The 21796-nt window shown below is 39.0% G+C and overlaps 1 protein-coding gene across 1 annotated transcript in view; it reads right to left on the bottom strand.

Annotated features, from left to right (window-relative positions):
• The window catches only part of ERC2 (ELKS/RAB6-interacting/CAST family member 2), a 658083-nt gene that overhangs the window by 20024 nt on the left and 616263 nt on the right, over window positions 1-21796 (bottom strand). Inside the window, exon 20 of the mRNA XM_077822546.1 lies at window positions 6178-6325. Within this exon, the coding sequence (XP_077678672.1) occupies window positions 6178-6325 (148 nt within the window). The remainder of the gene's footprint in view (window positions 1-6177; window positions 6326-21796) is intronic.

Below are 21796 nucleotides of genomic sequence, written 5' to 3'. Positions count from 1 at the left end.
CACATCTGGAGTATTGCGTCCAGTTTTGGGCCCCCCACTACAGAAAGGATGTGGACAAATTGGAGAGAGGCCAGTGGAGGGCAAGAAAAATGATTAGGGGGCTGGGGCACATGACTTATGAGGAGAGGCTGAGGGGACTGGGCTTATTTAGTCTGCAGAAGAGAAGAGTGAGGGGGGATTTGACAGCAGCCTTCAACTACCTGAGGGGAGGTTCCAAAGAGGATGGAGCTAGGCTGTTCTCAGTGCTGGCAGATGACAGAACAAGGAGAAATGGTCTCAAGTTGCAGTGGGGGAGGTCGGGGTTGGATATAAAGAAAAACTATTTCAGTAGGAGGTTGGTGAGGCACTGGAATGGGTTACCTATGGAGGTGGTAGAATCTCTATCCATAGAGGTTTTCAAGGCCCAGCTTGACAAAGCCCTGGCTGGGATGATTTAGTTGAGGTTGATTCTGCTTTGAGGACAAGGTTGGACTAGATGACCTCCTGAGGTCTCCTCCAACCCTAATCTCCTATGATTCTTCTATGATTCTACATGCAAATAGTGGAATTATACATGCAAATTACCATAATCAATCTGCTTGCACAATTTTCTGTTGTTTTTTTTCTTGGTTTTGTTTTTTAATTGAATATGTTCTTAAACAGTATGTAAAAGTTTGAAAGCATTGTGTGTGTGCAACTATATGTCTTAAAAAAAAAAACCCTGGCCCTAATTATGAGTTATGTAGAAATGTGCTTTTCTGAAGTATTGCAAACAGACAAATACTTGCACTGAAGACGACATATGGATGAAACTTCAATAAAAGAAAAGGGTGCAGCTGGCTAAACTGTCATACATGGGAAGTAAATGTTTTTCTCCAGTTTTTTTTTTTAAACTAAGAATTGACTTGGTTATAACACAATTCACATTGAAAATAAAAGCCATTAAATAACGTTAAGGTTATGACACAGACTGACAAAAGGAAGGAAATTCATCGTTAAGGTGGAAGCATAACATATGGCCTCTGAGGCACAATGGGGCTGATTAAGAAAGCTGTTCAGGTGCTGCCCGGTTATGCCTAGCTATTGAAAACCATATGGTACTTTTCTCCGTCACAGGGGAATTTCTGTGCTTTCATCAGTTTGTGGTACACCCTTAATGTTCTTTTGAAACTATCTTGCAGAAGTGTTGTGGAGAGCCAATCTGCTTCCATCTGAAGTACTAAATACACCATGATGCTTTAGGACTCTATCACAGCAATTAGAGCAGTTTATCACAGTGTAAGCCTGTGGTAAATCCAGACACATTTGCATTTAGGCAATTCAATCTCAGTGTAAATCTGCGATGCATTACAGCACTGTGATAGAATCTGTTTTTCTGGCGTTAATCCAATCACAATAAAACTCTATGAGAAACCTCAATACATTGGGTTACTCCACTGAGTTTAATAGAGTTGACCTCTTGAACTGTTAAAACACAATAATAAAAATCTACTACATACTGTCCCATATCTCTTTAAATATGAAGCAGATCTTGGATACCTATATGAATACACACTGTGGGAGTACCAGATCCTGCTGTAAAGTGTTTTCGGCAGCAGTAGGCGAATTTGCAAATGTTTAGATGTTCCTGCCAGATAAGCACCTAGACATTTTAAATCAATCTTCGGAGATGCTAAATATTTTGAGGTCTCCCCACCAAAGTTCTATGACCCTTCCCTCACACCCTACCTCCATAGACCTAACCCAGATCAGAACATATTGGGAAAACTCCTCGGCCCTCTCTCCTGCTGGCAGAGGTTTTAGGAGGGAAGCTTCAGCATTTTCTCCCTATCAAAGAATCTGGGGATCTCATCCCCATCAACAGGACTGTCCCCTGTTCCCCCACTAAAAACTTGAGATTTCAGGAGGATATTCCATGGCTCCTCATACGAATCATTAAGATTCGTTGGGAAAGGCAGGGGGGAATTACAGTCCTCCTTCCTATCACCCTCTATGGTTTTCCCTGCTCTCAGGGCAGATTTCTTTGATGGAAGTTTAGGATCTCTGTGGCCTATCAAAAACAGGAATTTCCTAAATGAGACACTTCAACTTCCCATCTCCATTAAAAACAACAGGAGTTTCCAGAGAGACGTTACTGTGGCCTTCCCTACCAGTAGCATCAGGACTTTCTGAGACACTGCAATCATTCTTCAGTGATAGTATAGCAGACTGGCATGCTAGGTTCCACATCTCCCAGTGCACAATGTTGTTCACTTTGAGGCTTCACCATTTGTGATGTCCCAGAATGAAATGTGGTTTGGAGACTTCAGAACACAAGAGTTTCTCTCATGTGTTATGCATTCTGGGCTGCCACCGGAGCAGATAACAGCAGGGCCAGGGAATGTTTGCGAGACAGAAAGAAAGAGACCCCAGCCTTAGAATATGGCAACAAAAGCAGAAAACTAATGAAACAGGTCTGAGATATATAATGGTGCATCTTGAACTTTGGGCAAAGTTTCAGGACAGTTTTTATTTAGGCTGAGCTGATTTGCCTATAGTTGATGCTTTCAAAATAACAGCTGATTCAAACAGTATTTTCTTAAGTCAGCCACAAAAAGGCCAAATAAATTTCTATAGTTTTAAAAGGATAAACCATCTCCTGACAGAGAGCCAGATTATTTGCTTGCTAAAGTTACTAATCTTTGAAAACAGAGATGTAAATGGGAGTGCTAACTGTAATATCATTTTGGAATCATTACAAATCAGCTATTCTGTTTTAAACAGGAGATTGGTAATTATCCCCTGGTACCTGATTCATACCACATGTCAGTATCTAGAAGGGATATGGGAGGGCTGCTGCTTTTATTACATGACTATTGTTTTCTCTTTTGGAGCAGTAATAGTAAAATGTGTCTAACTGGAAGGTAAAATGAGAGGCAGTTCAGCAGAGAAGAGTAAAAAGTTAGCGTTCATTAGACCAAAACCTGGAGAGCAGCACAAAGGTTCCCATTGGAAGGTATAAAAAAGAAGGGAAAAAAGAAACATTTCTATTTATACTGGCGCACAATAGAAAGTACCAGTGTGGCATGAGTGTTATGAAGAAACCTCCTGCAAAATAATTGATATAACTGGAACATTGTAGATCATGCAGCAATACAATATGGAGATAAATCTGTTTCATACATATTCTTTGCTACCCAAGCTATGGCTGAATTCCTGTACAGGAAATGAACACAGTACCATAAAAGGCAGAAGCTGAAAACTCCCTGTGAGCAAAAGACAGTCTAGGCACTGGAACCATTAAATTACCCATTTCTAACCTCATTTGCTCTCACCTACTGATGTCTCTTTGTGAAACAAAAAAAGTCTACTCTTTGTTCTGCTAAAGAGATTCTCAGCAACACCTCTTCAGTCTATTTATAGTGGGTGCCCAAGCAAACCTGTCCCCACATTACCACTCTCACTGCAGCCTCACTGATGAGGAAGCTTACTCTGAGCTAGTATGGGGGGGTGGGGGAGTTGGTCACTTCAAGGACTGACCTCCTTTACGCCCCCCATGGGCACCCAGCTTCCTTGTGGGCTTGAGAAGGGGTGCTCCTTGGCTGATTGGCTAGACAGAGGGGTATAGCGTAAACCTATTAGCTCCTGTGCACCCAATGGGAGGTCTTACAGGCCTATCGCCCTGCTTGAGATGCCAGCCTGTGTGCCTTGAATGAAAAAGCTCCCTCACTCGGGACTAGAGTAGGACTGGGTTTTGGAACCTTGCTATTTGGCATCATATCATCACCTTTCTGCTCTGGAAAGGAATATTTCCTTCCAGATTGGTCTGGGCAGGGTGTTTTCATTTTATTTTTTGTTAGTTTGTTTTTTTTTCGTTTTGTTTTGTTTTGCCACCCTCTCTTCTCAGGCAACAGGGATAGGTTAGCTTGTAAAATTAATGTTGTCACTACTTGGCAGATCCCCATCATAGTTAATTATTCAATAGGGTCTGGTTCCCCTGATAAATCAGAATTGGAAGCAGATTAGGAGAAGGCATCTCCTAAAAAAGATGGAGAACAGGGTCAGGGTTTCTAATGTCCAATACAGCAAGGAGACCACCGCCTTTCCCTATACCCTTAAATCTTGCATGAGGAGAGGGTAGTGGTGACCAGCAATGAGGACTGATATCAGCCCTCCCCCAGATCACACAGATTACAGAAGGAAGGATGACCTACACTGGACAAGTTATTTTCAGAGGATTCCCAGATGTTTTACTTAATAAAGTTGCAGCCTAGTTAAGCCACATTCACGGTATTTTCTTTTTCTTCTTGAGATGTCCAGGACAATAAAATGAGGTAATTTTGTCATAAATTTTATGTGTATTAAAGCTGTAAGTAGTGAAGTAGCATGTAGTACTTGGTTAAGTTTCTAATCTAAAATATCCAAAATAATGCTTCTCTTCTTCTTGCTTATATCTGTTCCTACATTGTGGCTGAAGGAAATTATGGATGTTTTGCAAACTTCACAGAAATCAGTTGAAGAGAGATACTCCAATAGGTGTATAGGTATCTACAGTGCATTTCAGAAATATCCTTGATGGACACTGTAAAGGTACGGTGCTCTATTGTTTCACTCTTCAGTCAGGAAAGATGAAGGAGAAGGAAAGAAGTAACTTATCTGAAGTGGTCACAGGAAATATCTAATATCATCTAACAAAAAGAAAGAAAGAAAGAAAGAAAGAAAGAAAGAAAGAAAGAAAGAAAGAAAGAAAGAAAGACTACCATTGTTTGAATCCATGCTGCTTGGCTGCAGCATGGAAAATCCTGGGATCAATAAGTGAAAAGAATGAAAAAGCACAAATGTTGATGTATCTACTGGGTATATGGTATTGGCTGAAATGTCTCCTAAATAGCTGACTGACCTGAGACATATGTGCATCATGGCTGGAACCCAGGTACTTGGCAGCAATGTCTGTGATGAAGTCAGCATCACAAATGGATGATATGTTCATGCTCAGGGGCTGTTTCCTATTTCTATAGACCTGTGGGAAAAAGCTATAATGATTAGGTGCATGAGGTCAGAGCTATAGGGAACTTAGCTAAGAAGCAAGGGTTTTCCTTAATTTTCTGTTGCTGAGTGAATGAAAATCTACAGTATGCAATGTATGGTTCAGAATAAAGAATCATAACATTGTCTAACTACAGTATTAACATGGCATGCTCACCTGTGAAATGACCCACTGATTGATTACTTTGAGAGGCTGAAGGGACTAGCATGACTTTGCCTTGTGATATTTTCCTGCTTCTCAGGTAACAATCACAAAACTCAATGATGACACTACCAAACAAAGGAAAACACCAAATACAACACTATCTACCAGTCACAATCTGAAAACATCCTTCTCATCTCTTCGCTAAGCATTACTAGAGAAGGTGTTTGACAACATGCTCATATGACACACGACACAGATAGTTACTACTTAGGTTATCTGAGCATCCTTCCCTCACTTACTTGCTATTGAGCCTATAGTACCTACAAGTGCTGTGACAAAATCAGAGAGCAGTCAGTATACAATGTGTGTTCACATTATTGAAATTAGTCAGTGAAGATGTCCGTAAATACTGTATGCTGTATCACATATACATCTACAGATGTCCGCAGATACTGTATCACAAATGGTGATTTTCCTCATTTGTAAGATAGAAAATAAAATGACATTTACAGAGTTTTTCATATAGCAAAACTTATTTCTAGAGCCTATAACTAAGCATTCATCTGCTACAATGTATTTATAAAAACAAAGATAAAAGTATTTTTATTAATTTTGGGGTTTGTTTTAATCACAATTATGATTTCCAGATAACCTCTCAGAAAACACGGAACCTTCTGAACAAATAACTACTTACTACAAATGTACACATATCTAAACAGGTTTGAAGTGATGCATCTGCTCTTTGATGTCTTTTGTGATAATGAAGCTTTTATGGAAGAGGGAAAACAGAAAGTGTGTTGGCTGCATATAACATGAGCCAAGCAAACATGCATCTAAATACTAAACAGCCATCAATTAAGTAATAGTACGGCAACATTTACACTATTCTTACCCTACCTTGCACAGCTGCTGATACAAGATAGACTTGGCTTGAAGACTTTCAATATGAGGTTAGAATAAAACAGTGAAAATGAAAATACCACCAAGCCGCAGCCCCCAACAGAAGAGTAAAATGAATGTTCTCCCACCTGTTGTTTTAACTGATGTACTAATCTGTCTTTCTCTCGTTTAAGAGCCATTACTTCCTCTTGAGTCTTCTTCTTCTTTGAAGCAGACAGTTCAAGCAAGGCTATGTTTGCATCTTTTTCACTGATTGCAGCAAGCAGTGCTTCCTGCCTGATAAAATAAAATTAAAAAACGCTATTGTTTCTCATTTAAATAAATCAGAAAACACATCGGAATATTTCTTGTAAGTGATAATTGAAAAATCATTTATACTTTGAGTAGTCATCCAGTTGCAAACTGTGGCAGGTGTCATGAAATCATGAAAAGACTATGTGCCAACAAATTAACAGAATGGGCTCTCTCTTCATCCAAATATTTCACATGACATTTAGCTGAATACATGTAGTACATTATACAATGCAATTTTTAGAAACGTTTCTTTGAATTCTGTCATGTTAGAAACAGTCTTGGGCATATAGTTTTAAAACACACTTTGCTTAATCCAAGTAAACTTGTCACTAAAAATTCATATTAGAAATATCTAACAAGAAAGACTTAAATGCTACAAATTAAATATATTTTTCCAATCAGTTCTTTGTCTCTGCCTCCTGGAGATTTCACCACACAAATGACAGGTCTCTGGACCTCCCTCTCATTTACTCAACATTTTCCTATTATTTATAAGCATCAAGCAGGATCTGTTTTTAAATTATCAGTGAGTACCATAATACAAGAGTAATTTCTGGCAAAAAGTGAAAATGATGAAACATGGACTTCAGGGTTACTCCCTCTCCTTCTCTCACTCCTCCTTCCTCTTAATCCATGCTTTGGAGCCATTTGCATTTGCCAGCCATGGCATTAATTAAAATAATCCTGCAATGGAGATGCAGGGAGTCATGAAGGGATGTGGAAGGATCTTACTCCCCCTTACATTCCCAAGCATCCTTGAAGTCAAGACAGCAATCTTTCCCTTAGTTTCCTAAATAATAAGAAGAATGTATTAGATTTGTGTAATGTGTGCAATGAGAGAAACAAAATATTTCAGCTCAGAAAAAACACATAGTATATAAAAGCTTTCAGAATAGAATACATTATGGCTTAGGTCTTCCTCCAGAAATACGTAAGATCAATCATGAGAAAAAATAAACACAGATAAATGAGTCATACATTAACCCTAAACTCCACCTGTTAATAGCTGTAAGAATATGGCTCATGAACTTCATACAGTCAAGGTAAGCTAACAGGCTGGAATTTTTATGGCCTCCAAGCTTACCAGCAAAAATGTCAAGAGAGCTATATCACTTTTATTTCTAAGTTTCTAATGTATTAATGTAAATATTTAGAGGACAATATTTCTGGTGGAGCCAAAGAAAAACAACCCATATATTCTGCTCTCAAAGGTATGAGATATGGATTAATTTTAGATAAACAATTGCATTTTATACATAGACTTAAAATTCTCATTTATTATTCTGCCTGTTCATTATAATCAAAGTTTCCTTGTTTTTAATTCTATTTTTTACAAATCATGCATAGAAGGATGCCATATTTCTCCAACAGTCTTTGTTTAAGTACAAAGTGACATTAGAAAGCTTAGTTTTATAATTATTATTAATCACAAAATATGTGATTACATGAAACTAGCTAAGTTTAATGATTTGATTCTTCAATTGATAACAGACATTTTTATTACCATACATAACTAAAATTACAAGCAAAAATTGGCCATAATGTCCAAAGGTTTTTGTTAACTAAAAGAATATTTCTGAAATAGTCAGGTTTTTTCATTAGCTTCCATTGAGCAACCAATTTTTGTCAGTATCTTGAACAATCCTTTAAGACGGCTTTTGCTGTATTAGTCTTGCTTTCAGGACAGCTAGAATAAAAATGTGCACTGCTTTACTACATTAATGCTAATGGGCTCAAAGCCATTTTATTATTTGTTGCTATTAAAGTAGATACATCAGATGAATATCAAGTTATACCATACCTGGAACTTCTAATAGGAAGTAGAATATATAATCACTGTTTGGATGTGCAGTTGCAAAAGTTCACAGAATGGTCAGAATAAAAACCTAACAAACGCAGGCTGAGTACGGACTAGATGGCCATATGGCTGATTTTCCAGTGGTTCTTAAATCTGGTTAAGTTAGAAGTTAAGATATGTAGATACAGTTGCATATTCTCTAGTAGGTTTCACTTTATATATTTGCCAGCTGGTGGATTTCAAATTTTCAGTTGCTACATTGTCATATTTTACTAAGTGTAATACAGAGTTTACCCAGCTGTAAAAGAAGAGGACTCTCTCAAAGAATCATGTGGAGAATGAAAATGTTAGGTCAACATCAAGGGATAATTTTTTTGTCAACTGCTAAGGAAACTAAATAAGCTGCTGTAGTGAATCTTTATATTTCCTCCAGAATTAAACTGGCAGTGAGGCCCCAAATCTGAATAGAGAGCAAGGGCAGTCACAGGTATTGGTAAATCTGGTAGCATTCAGACAACTGACACTTAGATTTACTCATATTTGTCTTTATTTTTCTACCTGCCAAAAATGCCATATGTACTTGAGACCATAGAAGTGTGTGGATTTGTAACACTATACAACCCCACTTTTAAGAAGCAGATGGGTACACAAAAAATCTTCTGAATATCAAGGGAGCAATCCAAAAAATGTTGCCACGTCTGCACTCTGGGTCCTCCAACTCAGTGGACACCCAGACATGCAGACCTACAGCAGTGTTTCATAACCAATGGCTTATGTCCCCCACATACACACAGGGGTATGAAAGGCAATCTAAGGGGGTTGCAAGGCACTGACAATTTTTTACAATCTAAAAACCCCAAAAATCTTGATCCCCAACTCCCTGCATACCCTTGCTCTCAATGTCAATTATTTTCTGTCAACCTCTCAAAACATGCACAAAAAATACAGGGTTAACATTAAAAGAAAAGGAGTACTTGTGGCATCTTAGAGACTAACAAATTTATTTGAGCATAAGCTTTCGTGAGCTACAGCTCACTTCATCGGAAGCATGCAGTGGAAAATACAGTGGGGAGATTTTATATACACAAAGAACATGAAACAATGGGTGTTACCATACACACTGTAACAAGGGGGGAGAAACATTTTGTAGTGATAATCAAGGTGGGCCATTTCCAGCAGTTGACAAGAATGTGTGAGGAACAGTGGGCGGGGGAGGGGAATAAACATGGGGAAATAGTTTTACCACCATCAACCTCAGCCTGGACCAGTCCACACAAGAGATACACTTCCTGGACACTACCGTGCTAATAAGCGATGGTCACATAAACTCCACCCTATACCGGAAACCTACTGACCGCTATGCTTACCTACATGCCTCCAGCTTTCATCCAGACCACACCACATGATCCATTGTCTACGGCCAAGCTCTGCGATACAACCGCATTTGCTCCAACCCCTCAGATAGAGACAAACACCTACATGATCTCTATCAAGCATTCTTTCAACTACAATACCCACCTGCTGAAGTGAAGAAACAGATTGACAGAGCCAGAAGAGTACCCAGCAGTCACCTACTACAGGACAGGCCCAACAAAGAAAATAACAGAACGCCACTAGCCATCACCTTCAGCCCCCAACTAAAACCTCTCCAATGCATCATCAAGGATCTACAACCTATCCTGAAGGACGACCCATCACTCTCACACATCTTGGGAGACAGGCCAGTCCTTGCTTACAGACAGCCCCCCAACCTGAAGCAAATACTCACCAGCAACCACACACCACACAACAAAAACACTAACCCAGGAACCTATCCTTGCAACAAAGCCTGTTGCCAGCTGTGTCCACATATCTATTCAGGGGACACCATCATAGGGCCTAATCACATCAGCCACACTATCAGAGGCTCGTTCACCTGCACATCTACCAATGTGATATATGCCATCATGTGCCAGCAATGCCCCTCTGCCATGTACATTGGCCAAACTGGACAGTCTCTATGTAAAAGAATAAATGGACACAAATCAGACGTCAAGAATTATAACATTCAAAAACCAGTCGGAGAACACTTCAATCTCTTTGGTCACTCGATTACAGACCTAAAAGTGGCAATTCTTCAACAAAAAAACTTCAAAAACAGACTCCAATGAGAGACTGCTGAATTGGAATTAATTTGCAAACTGGATACAATTAACTTAGGCTTGAATAAAGACTGGGAGTGGATGTGTCATTACACACAGTAAAACTATTTCCCCATGTTTATTCCCCCCCACCTATTGTTCCACACACATTCTTGTCAACTGCTGGAAATGGCCCACCTTGATTATCACTACAAAAGGTTCCCCTCCGCCCCTCATTCTCCTGCTGGTTATAGCTCATCTTAAGTGATCACTCTCCTTACAGTGTGTATGGTAACACCCATTGTTTCATGTTCTCTGTGTATATAAAATCTACCCACTGTATTTTCCACTGCATGTATCCGATGAAGTAAGCTATAGCTTACGAAAGCTTATGCTCAAATAAATTTGTTAGTCTCTAAGGTACCACAAGTACTCCTTTTCTTTTTGCAGATACAGACTAACATCGCTGCTACTCTGAAACCAGGGTTAACATTGTTCTCATTGTTACTGTTATTTTTATACTAAATGTTAGAAGATCATGAACATTTTTGACTTTGATTAAGAGGTCATCAACCTGAAAGGCTGAAAGAGCATAAACTCTGCTGATGCCTTTTCATTGGGACTAAGAGACATAGATCATGCATGACTTGAATAGTGACACAGTAACAATCCCAAGGTAGACAATCCAACTGTATTTGACCAGGAGTTTTGGTTAACCAGAGTTCAGTTAATCAGATTGAACTATATATTCTACCAAAGATAACATTTGATTACTCTCTCTTGTCTGCTTAAATTATCAAGCAAGTGGTAGCTCAAAACAATATGCATTATCATGACATATATCACTATAACCATTGAGGTTAAAAAAAAACAAGAGCCAGACTATGACAGACCTTTATACAGGCGTATATAGGGACACTAGAAGCCCTCCCCATCTTTTTGTGGCCCATGCCATGTGGTCCTAATGCCACTGCAGTCCCTGCACTCAGACTCCATTAAATTCCAGGAAGACATAGCTTAATAAAATAGGATATTGGAGGTTTTACTAATTTATTTTAGGTGAAGTGAACTGAGTGTTCATGGGAGAGGCCGGATGCACAGCCTTGGAGCCTAAAGGTCTCTGTTGTTTCATAGAAAATGTGCAGCTCTGACAGCAGCTGTGAAAAATTCACCACACTACCTTGCCAATGGGCCTGAAGGGAACTCTGAGATTGAGAGGGCAGTTCAGCTTCTATGCCTATTAAGGATAGTAACTACTGCCACTGTTGCTGGTGGATTTTAAAGCCATGGAACAAGAAATTAAGTGGCAACTAATTTCGTATTCACTATCAAAACAGCCATTAGATGGTAATGACTTTCTCATTAACCAACATGGACTAAATTTGATTCAGTGACCTAAAAAGATGGGAAGCTCCATATATAAATCTCCCCAAGTCAGAGATGTACCGTTCTTACCCTGGCACTACTAGAAATTGAGGCCTACAATGTATGCCCTCTGAATATACAATTTGAAAATTAGGGTTTGAATGGCACTGAGTACAACATAGAGTCTGATACAGTCTCCTGTTCACAAACTTAAAAGCATTAGCATCATTTATCATTCTTAATTACATCCCAAGTCAGCAAAAGTAGTAAATATCAAAATACAGTTCTATAGAGATGTTATCACGTATTGCAGCCAAAATGTCTCCTTAGTGTTTAATAAACAATAGTAATAAAAATACATTTTAAAATAATTTATTAGAGCAGTGAATTTAAAAACATTCTCCAGCATTAATATTTACAGACAGCAATCCTTTTTGCTAATAGTAACTTGTCCCCGTGCCCCCAAACTAATCTATTACATAAATATTAGAGTAATATTTCTAACATCAAGAAAAATTAATCCAGCCTTACACGGTCAAATTAGAAAAATCTCTAAATTAACAAAATAGTCCCTAAATCCATCAGCATTTTCTTCCAATTTTAATAAGAATTCCTTCTTATTAGTATTGCACTTTGAATCCCTTTTATCCATGTAAGGAAGTCATTCTTGCCATTCCTCCAAAAAACAAAACAAAAAACAAAATAAGCAAAATATAGTTAACTACTAGAGAAAAATACTGCTGAAGATGCAGCTAAAATATCAAAATCTGGTTGTGTATTGCAGTTACATGATGGCTGTGAGGAGGGAGGGTAGTGACGTCCCAAGGCTGCACACTCGCTTTGACTGGTGACTGCAAAGCCCTATGGAATCTTGCAGCTGATCAGCTCCCAAGCCAGCCAACTGGCTAAAAAAGACAGTGAATGCAACAGTTTCTTCATTATTGCACTTGCCTGACAGATTCACTCAGCCGATCAGACAATGAGAATTTTGAGACACTGGGGAGAGTCATTTGTTGATTTGGGAAGTTTTGTGGAGGTTTGTCTACTTTAACTTATTTTTGTTTTCTATATTACAGTTTAGGGCCTAATTGTGCAACCTTGGCTCATGCTGAATAGTAATTATTCAAGCAAGTAGTAACACTGAAGTTAGTGTCTTCAGACACTACTTACTTGAGTAAATACTACTCAGTATATGGGTTGCAGAATCAGGCCCTTAGAAGGAGGCGGTAGTTTACATGCTTAAAACTAATTTCCTATCTGTGCATCTACAGTTCATTTTTTGTCACATATTCATGAGCTATTTGAAACATTTTGGACCCCATTCAAGAACAAGGTAAGTCTTTAGGATACGCACGTTTTTATGCAAATTATGGTCAGAGTAATTAGAGAGGGAAATGACTTATTAGAGCATAAAGTTCATTCCTCAGAAATGGCAGTATGCAGTGCTCCACCCAGAGAAATGTATCAGTTATTAAAATGATAATACAATGGATTTTACACAAAGGCACAGTACTTTAAAAATTTGTACAACCTGCCTTTTTTGTGTAACAGATCAAAAAAATTTATTAGCAATGGATGAACTGACTTGGATACTAAAATCAAGCTGAACCTTTACTGAAAGCCTAAGCTAAATCTTTTGAGGTTCAAAAAGTTTACTTTTAATTTTTGGGCTCCTCTGTGCTCTGGTTCCATCTTGGATTAGAAATGGAAGTACTAGAATACTCTGAGCATTGCAAAGCTTGTTTTATTTCCAGCATGGTTGGCAGCAGATTCTGAAATCTCATGTATCAGTCTTGTTTCCACTCCTACTTTACAGATCCAAAAAAGTTCAGATATATTCGGACACTACATGTTTGAACCTGCAAAGCTTCTGAGATGTGTTGACTCCCTACTGAAATTCAATAAAATATATATCTAACCACTACTCTCTGCTCAGCTTGAATATAGATTACTATTGATTTAAAGATAATACATAAAGTGAATAATTCATCTTGACGGTTATCTAATATGCACAGAAGAATAGGATTGCTACCTCTCATGTCTGAAGTCTGCTTAAGTAAAAGTTTGTGTAGCATTTGGCAATACATTCACTCCAGTCATATACTTCTGATTATGGTCACAAACTACATTCAGAGGACATGCATTTTGGGCTATAGAGAAAAATCATAAGCAGTACATGATTACTTAAATGTTACTTAAAGGTTTAACATCAACAATGAAGCACAACATTTATTAACTTTATTAATGTTCATAGTATCTTATATTAATATATCAGCTTACTTTCCAAATGATCCCAAAGCAGTTTACAGATATTGGCCAAATTCACAACTAGCATATAAGGTGCAACTCTAATAACTGGTTTGGATGAATGCAACTCATTTCTGATGTTCTCAAAATATTGTTGGATCCCAAGGGTGCAAATTGTGGGAGTGTGTGTGTGATGACATTCTTCCATTCAGTAAAATTATCAAAACATTAACATCCAATGCTAATTAGTACACTGCTATTTTAAAAACATCTTCAGACAGATGATACTGTTTGGACGAGGGACAGTTGGCTTAATCTCAACCTGTACAGAAACAATGTTGTGCTTCAGTATCAACAGTAACATACGGAGGGTTTGTGGATAGTCCATTGGATCCACAGGTTTGGTTAATTCAGAGTATTTAACTCTCTCATATACAGCATTCATGTGCCCTTTTAAGGTGACAGACCCTCAGTAAATTACCTTAATAGCAAAATCATGCAATAATTTTGGTGTTACCTTATGAAAACATCTGACTATGCCCAGTTTACTTAGGCCCAGATTCTGCTACTCTTACTAATGTCTGACCTTACTCAGCAAGCAGTCCCACAGATTTCGTTGGGACTTCTTGTTGCTAAGTTACTACTCAATGTGAGTGAGGGTGGCAGAATCGAGCCCTTAATTTGATGTCTCTGGGAGCAAGTTTGTGGCCCATTTCTAGAACTAATAAACAAGGATCCAGTTCAGCAACATTTTTAATCAGAATTACTTATGTGTTTAATGTTGTGCATGTGCTTAAGTATCTTGCTCACAGGGACAATAAACAACTAAATAGCTCCACTATCTAAAGGGCTAAAACCTGTAGTTCGTATTAATGCAAAACTCCCACTGAAGTCACTGGGAGTAGCTTTAAAGTATGTTAACCATTTTTATTTACACAAAAATATTGGTTATGGGACTTCAGAAAGTATAAGATATGTAAAGCTGCACATATTTAAGTGTGAGCATAAAACTCGCAAAACACAACCCCTAGATGATCTCTAAACAACAAATAGAGGCATATACTATAAGTTTGTGAAACAGGCTGTCTTGGACTGAAAAAAAAAATTACTTAATATAAAAAGGAAGCCCAAGCATGCTAAAAGGAAGATAAGATAATGCAAAGAGAAATAAATCCATGAAATAGTCTGCTGAATGCCAAACTGAAAAAGTATACTGTACACAGTATTTTATCAAACTGCAGCCTAAACAAATGTCAAAAGGAATAATTTCTTTAACAAATACGGGCAACAACTGAGGAAAAAGGGTTGTTCACTAACATATATTTAGTCAAGATTAACAATGGATAAAAGAATGTACTAAGAACAGATTTAATAACCCTAAACTGTCATTCACCTTGTAGGAGGTATTCAAGATACAGCTAATAAAACACACAAAAAATGGTTTTAACCACTCTGAAAAAAATTCTCAGTAGACTAAAACATTGAAGGATGACCACTAAGATAAATGCTCTCTTTTGAGTGCTGCCTTGCCGTTAACCTTCATAAGGAGTCTCACAGAAACCTACAACTGTAATACATTGCATTGCTACGTTTGACAGTCAGTTTAAAAGGGAACTTCGTAAATGCTTCTATTTTATTCCCTGACTGTGTTAGTTTATCAATAATTTTCTCAGCTTTAATAACAGAACCCATGACAATTTTTAGGGGTGGAAGCTGCAGACAGTACAATTGTCACATAAATAAAATGCCAACATTAAGATTTATAGAAACAAGATTCTCTAACAAGAACCTTTACAGTCTTGATTACTTGCGCCATTCTGCATAAAATACAAAAATGCAATTTAAAATGCAGCCATTAAAATAATTCAAGTCAGAAATGTTTGAACTAATGATATATACAGAGTACACAGCCCACTTCTCATGTGCTAATCATACCGAGGAAGAAAAAAAACAGCTCAATCAACTTTTCCCCTTTAATTATTGTTTTCTTTCCCTCATGACCCTGAGTATTCAACCTTAAGTTCAGTAGGAGGTGGCTTGAGATAGACAGTGATGAGAGATCCTGTTTGAAACAGCTTCTCTCTGTCACCCTAAAGAAAAAAACACTGTATGTTAAAACATGCCGTTAATCCATTATGGATGCACATGCATCTTTAGAAAATAAACAACGGAACATTATCTGTATTTTTAAATAGAAAATGTGTCGATTGCCTGCATCAATGTAAAAACTGTACATTCTACAACAGAGCCACTGGTCTAACTCTGCATTCAGTTATAGAGGTGTGAATCCAGAGTCTCTATTGACTTCACTGGGATTACTCTGGAATTATATTTCTGGAGCTAAAAGCAGAATTTGATCCATGCAGATTACATATTATTATATAATCGGTGAGGGCACCATTTATAAACTATTCCATTTAAAAGCTAAACTATTTAAAAACTGTTTTCAAACAACAACTCTCTTTAGTGTAAGCTATTTTCCGAAAAAATAAACAATAATATGAAATAGCAATGCCGGGGAAGCTGAATACCTCTGTGCCAAGCCATAAGTGCATCAAGGGTTCTAAACAGCATGGAGTTATTGGGGAGCAAAGACAGCAATGTCAAGAAGGCTCTTTTCAGAGTAGCAGCCGTGTTAGTCTGTATCCGCAAAAAGAAAAGGAGTACTTGTGGCACCTTAGAGACTAACAAATTTATTTGAGCATAAGCTATCATGAGCTACAGCTCACTTCATCAGATGCATGCAGTGGAAAATAAAGTGGGGAGATTTTATATACACAGAAAACATGAAACAATGGGTGTTACCATACACACTGTAAGGAGAGTGATCAGGTAAGGTGAGCTATTACCAGCAAGAGACAAAAGAAGGTTCTTGAAACACCAATGGCTTGGCATCAAAGCACTGGCTTCCTCTGCCTCCAGCATATCCATATGCCCCCAGTCCCACCAATCTAATCACTCTCCTCCACATCATCCTCTTTCCTTCACAGCTGGGGGATTCTTGCACCCTCTGCACCACCCTGCTCATACCCTCTTGCCCACCATGAGATGTTGAGGGGAGGCTGAGTGCCCATGAGGATAAGAAGGGGAGTGGAGTGAACTTGAGATTGTGAGCAGGAATTCAAAAGATGGCAGGGTTGTGCAGAGGAGCACAGAGAAGTTGCATTTGATTTGGAAGTTCAGAATGCAAGAAATGTAGAAGAGAGAGTCATCAAAATGCAGTTCTCTTTCCATCCTCCCCTTGCCTCCCGCATTTCTCTTAGAGCAATCTTTTCCTCCCTCATTTCCCACTATGTCCCCTCTCCCCATTTAATATCTATGTTTTTCATATTGGCAGCACTGAATAATTCTTTTATTTTCCAACTGCCTAAAATATACAAATGGAACTTTTGTCTAAAAAAAATAATTAAGAAAAAAAATTAGGTGCAATTTTAAAGGCACATATGGGAGCAGAGTACCTAGTGAACTCCCACGGACTTTCCATTAGGGCTAGGCATACAATTCCCCTGTGTGCCTTTGAAAACCACCCCCTTAGTCCCTGTCATAATATACTTTTTACTTATTAACTTGTATTTTGTTTCATTAGTGGCAGATAAAGAAAACAGATCCCTTGGAGAGGAGATATATCTGTCCATTAAACTAATTACATCATAGTCTCACAGACCATGTCTTTCCAATAACTGCCATATCATTTGGTACAAATTGATAGGAATGCTCACAAGAGTAGGCAATACCCATGTTCAGGCTGTGTAAGGAATTTAGAGACTTCTCAGTGGTGACCTTTGGTAAATCAGGATAAACCCAATGCCAAAGCTATTTCAATGCATAATTAAAAATAATAGAACACATAAATCTGTGAAAAAATGATGTTAAAATATTATAATTATTTCTGGTTACTCCGATTCTTAATTACGATGTGTTGTTATTTGCCCATTTTGCCCTGGTGCTCTGCATACCAGCACAAGCTTGCTTGTCTAAAATACCTCTGCAATGCAGAGGATTAAGAATGTTAAGACCAATGACATCTGAATGCAGGGGTTTGTGTTACAGTGGGACACAGCACTGCACAAAGTCTATCTAAGCTAAACAGGAAAACAAAACTATAGGTAATCTGTCACTGTCAAACTACTTGTCTTTCAACATTGCTCCTGGTGTTTACAATGGACAAAGATAAAAGTAGTTTTCAGGATGAATGGTTTGATCCCCAGAGTATAATTTTCAGCCAATTTTTTAAACTACCAAAATGACAGTGTGCTTTTGAAAAAAAAGTTACTATTGTTTTGTTTGCTTAAATTTTATAGAACTTGAAATATCTATTTTATAAAGATTTCTCTCATATGTTAGAAAACAACTTTTTGTTTAATTTTTTATTTTATTTTTATATTTATAGTTGACCAAATATTCCAAATTGCCTACATCCAATTTTTCATAGCATTTTGATAATGGATCTATGAATATGATCCTTTGGGCAAACAAATAATTAACAATACACTTGATGACTTCTCGGCGTTCCTGTGCATAGGAAATTTAAATAGAAGTACGGTGCACATTTTTGATGCAGTTACGTGAGGGTTTCTCCCTTAATTTCCATATACTCACAGCAACAGCACTTTCAAGAGTAGGAATTTCAAAACTAGTAACCCTCAAAGACTGGCAGGCTAAACTTCTAAGAGGACCATCAACAGAATAATTAGCTCCATTCTGAAACAATAAATAGAAACCCATATTTATTTGTGATAAAAAATGTGCGTCAAACTTTATGACATACTGGTAAGCAATGGCCAGAGAAAGGGCTCTGTTTGAATAGATATTTTTACCAGAATGCACTTTTCATGGGGGTACATGACTAATATCATTTGAAAACTGAAGCTAAGGCAGAATTTGCTCATCGTAACCTTCCATGAGAGGGATCTTTATCCGCCTAGTTGGAGGAAAAGGCTTGCCCTTATAAGGGTTCCCCTACAGTAGGTGGGCAGTTGGGGAAAACTTTACAGGGAGGGATAGGAAGGGCAGGTCAGGGAAAGTCACTGTGTAACACTGACAGACCCCAGTTGTCAGTGGGCAGAATCGAACCTAGGGCCTCTGGAGCTTAGTGTATGAGCATCTACTGCATAATCTAAAAGCTATATGGCCCTTAGCGAAGACTATAGAGCAGACTCATTAATCTGCCTCTCTCTCTCTCTCTCTCTCTCTCTCAGTGGTCTTGGTGTCACTAGCTGGGACAGCACACCACACCCAGGAGGTGTGTGAATTACCCTTTCTGTGTGTAGGAGGGTGGGGTACGGATACCACAGGTAGCCCTGGGATTGGCCTGGCAGCAGGAGTAGCAGGGATCCGCTGGCAGCAGTGTCTCCATGTGCAAGCAGACTATCAGACGGTCTGGATGCCTGCTCACCATAGCTACATGGTAAGACTGGAGGCGGGGTGGGGAGACACTCCCCTTCCAGCAGGTGCAGGTCAACTAGAGGAAGGAAGGGAAATCCCCTCTCTGGGCTTCTTTATCAGCATGGCTGGGGTGGTTGAATCCCTTCCTCCTATGCAAGAGGAGGATTTAATCTATACAAGGGAAATGGAACTGGGCTAGGGCACAGAGAACTCGGTCTTTACAGGGAACATGGGCTGCCCTTGAAAGGGATAAAGAGGGGCTGGGAAACCCAGGTGGAGACCCCTTTCCCCAAGTAGCAGGGGTCACTTGGAGGTAAACCCTGCCAGGGCAGTACAACAAGCATTAAGGATTTGGGGGAGGCCAAAACTTGATTGAAATGATGCATGATGTTGTAGCAGAAGTTATTTCAGCATCAATTCAAGAGTTATAGGGTGCTACAAGACAAGCAGAGTCAGACCAGGGGGATCAGCTACCTCTAAGACCCAAGAGGCAGAGCACAAGAATGGCAAGAGACACAATCACTAATGGCAGGGGTGGAACAACACCAAGGAGTGGTTGAGGGGCAGGACAGTTCAGGAGAGAGAAGTGTAATGGGCATAGTTTGGGAGAGCATGGTGCCACAACCAAGGGAGAGCCTTGCAGCAGTTCAGGCACAGGATAGTTGATACATGGCTCTCTCAGATGTCAACAACTTCTCACAACTGTTACAGATTAATTTACAATTGTTTCAGAGGCCAGGGGCTTACCTCACAGGGGAGTCCTGGTCACCATGCATGGGTTCAGCTTTGGGATAAAGGAATAACTGGATGCTGCAGTCCCCAAACAATGGGGTCATTAACACAAGAAGCATGGGAGAGAAAAATTCAGGGATAGGATTGCCCTTGAAGGGGTACCCAGAGAGCCTCGGGACTTTGAGGGATCCATGGAGGTTAGTTAGGAATATGGTAATGCAGAAGCATTGGACCCAACAGGAATTTACCTTCTCTCCAATACTAAAGATAAGATATTGAGAGGTGAATACATAAACATTTATCGCTGCCTGACAAGGAAGCTATGAAAGACAATAAGACGGGATAGGATAAGCAAACCAGTCATAGAATCATAGGGTTAGAAGGGATAACTAGGGTCATCTAATATAACCCCTTGCCAAGATGCAAGATTTGTTGTGTCTAAAACACTCAAAACAAATGGCTATCCAGTCTCCTTTTGAAAACCTCCAGCGAGGGAGGTTCCATGACCTCCACAGGCAGTCTGTTTCATTGTACTACTGTTTTTACAGTTAGGAAGTTTTTCCTGAGATTTAATCTAAATCTGCCAATGTCAAACAACCAAGGCTAGGTACAATCTGAGAAAATTGGGAAGCAGCTTTTTTAACCTACACATATGTTATTTTGGAGCAATACCCCAAAAGAAGCCCAGCATTATTAAAATATTTGGACATAATATGGCAGGCATTTAATACATTTGGGGGCATGGACTGGTTTAATTGTGATGAACAGTTTAGGCTGAGGGCTGCAACACAGGCTAGAATTCAATGGGGACATCCCGCATCACATGTTCTGGTTGGGGTGGATGAAACCATGGGGGCCAGGTGTTCATACTGATAGAGGCCTATCTATTACTCGGCAAGCCCAAAAGAGAGCCCATGGTCTGAATGACATTTGCTGGACTTTTAACAAGGGCAGGTGTTTGCTTTGGGGCCCATGCGGCCCACTATTGCTGCAGCTTTTGGGGAAGGCCAAAATGTGGTATAACATTGAGGTAAATCCACTTCCCCTCCTGCTTGCTTCGGGGTACAGGGACAGGGGCAGAGGAGCTGGCAGCAGAGGTATTGGCAAAAGCTTCTAAGTCCAGTTAAACTCAAAGTGTTATGGTTACTCCTTTGGGATTATCCCCAGCAAAACAGATGGATTGCATTTATGGAACAGGTTTACATCAGGATTTAGGATTCTCTATATGGGGATAAGAAGTCATGTAATGTCCACAAATCTGAGGTCCATAGAATGGTTGGAGAAAATGGTAAAGAAAAAGATTGCACAGGAAATAAATGCTAACAGAGTTGCAGGGCCATTCAGTCATTTACTTATGAAGAATATCTGAGTTTCTCCCTCCAGTCTTGGCTCTTAAGAAGGCACTTGGCGCTTGATCCACCATTTGTCCTACTCACATGCTAGTTCAGTTAATGATGCAACAGAGCCTGAATTATTTTCAGAACATTATTCTTCCTTCAGTGAGGCTGTGTGCATGGTTAAGACCTGTGGCCTGGGGGCGCTGTTGGCAAAATGTGACATCAGGTTGGCTTTTCTGTTCTTGCCAGTGCATCCTTCTGATTTTAACTTCAGGATTTCTGTTTCAAGAGTCAGTTGTATTTTGATAAGTCACTTCCAATGGGATTGTCTGTCTCCAGCTCAGCAAAAATTCAGGACAATGCTGGAATGGGCAGTGACGTGAGAGTCTGGTTTATACCATGAAGTATGCTATTTGGATATATCTTGTTTGCAGACAGGGCAGATTCTGAGGAGTGTTCTAGATTACTA

This window comes from Eretmochelys imbricata, chromosome 7 (genome assembly GCF_965152235.1).
Source record: "Eretmochelys imbricata isolate rEreImb1 chromosome 7, rEreImb1.hap1, whole genome shotgun sequence".
Taxonomy (NCBI): Eukaryota; Metazoa; Chordata; order Testudines; family Cheloniidae; genus Eretmochelys; species Eretmochelys imbricata.
Note: the sequence above shows the minus strand (reverse complement) of the source record. Positions and strands in the feature narration are given on the sequence as shown.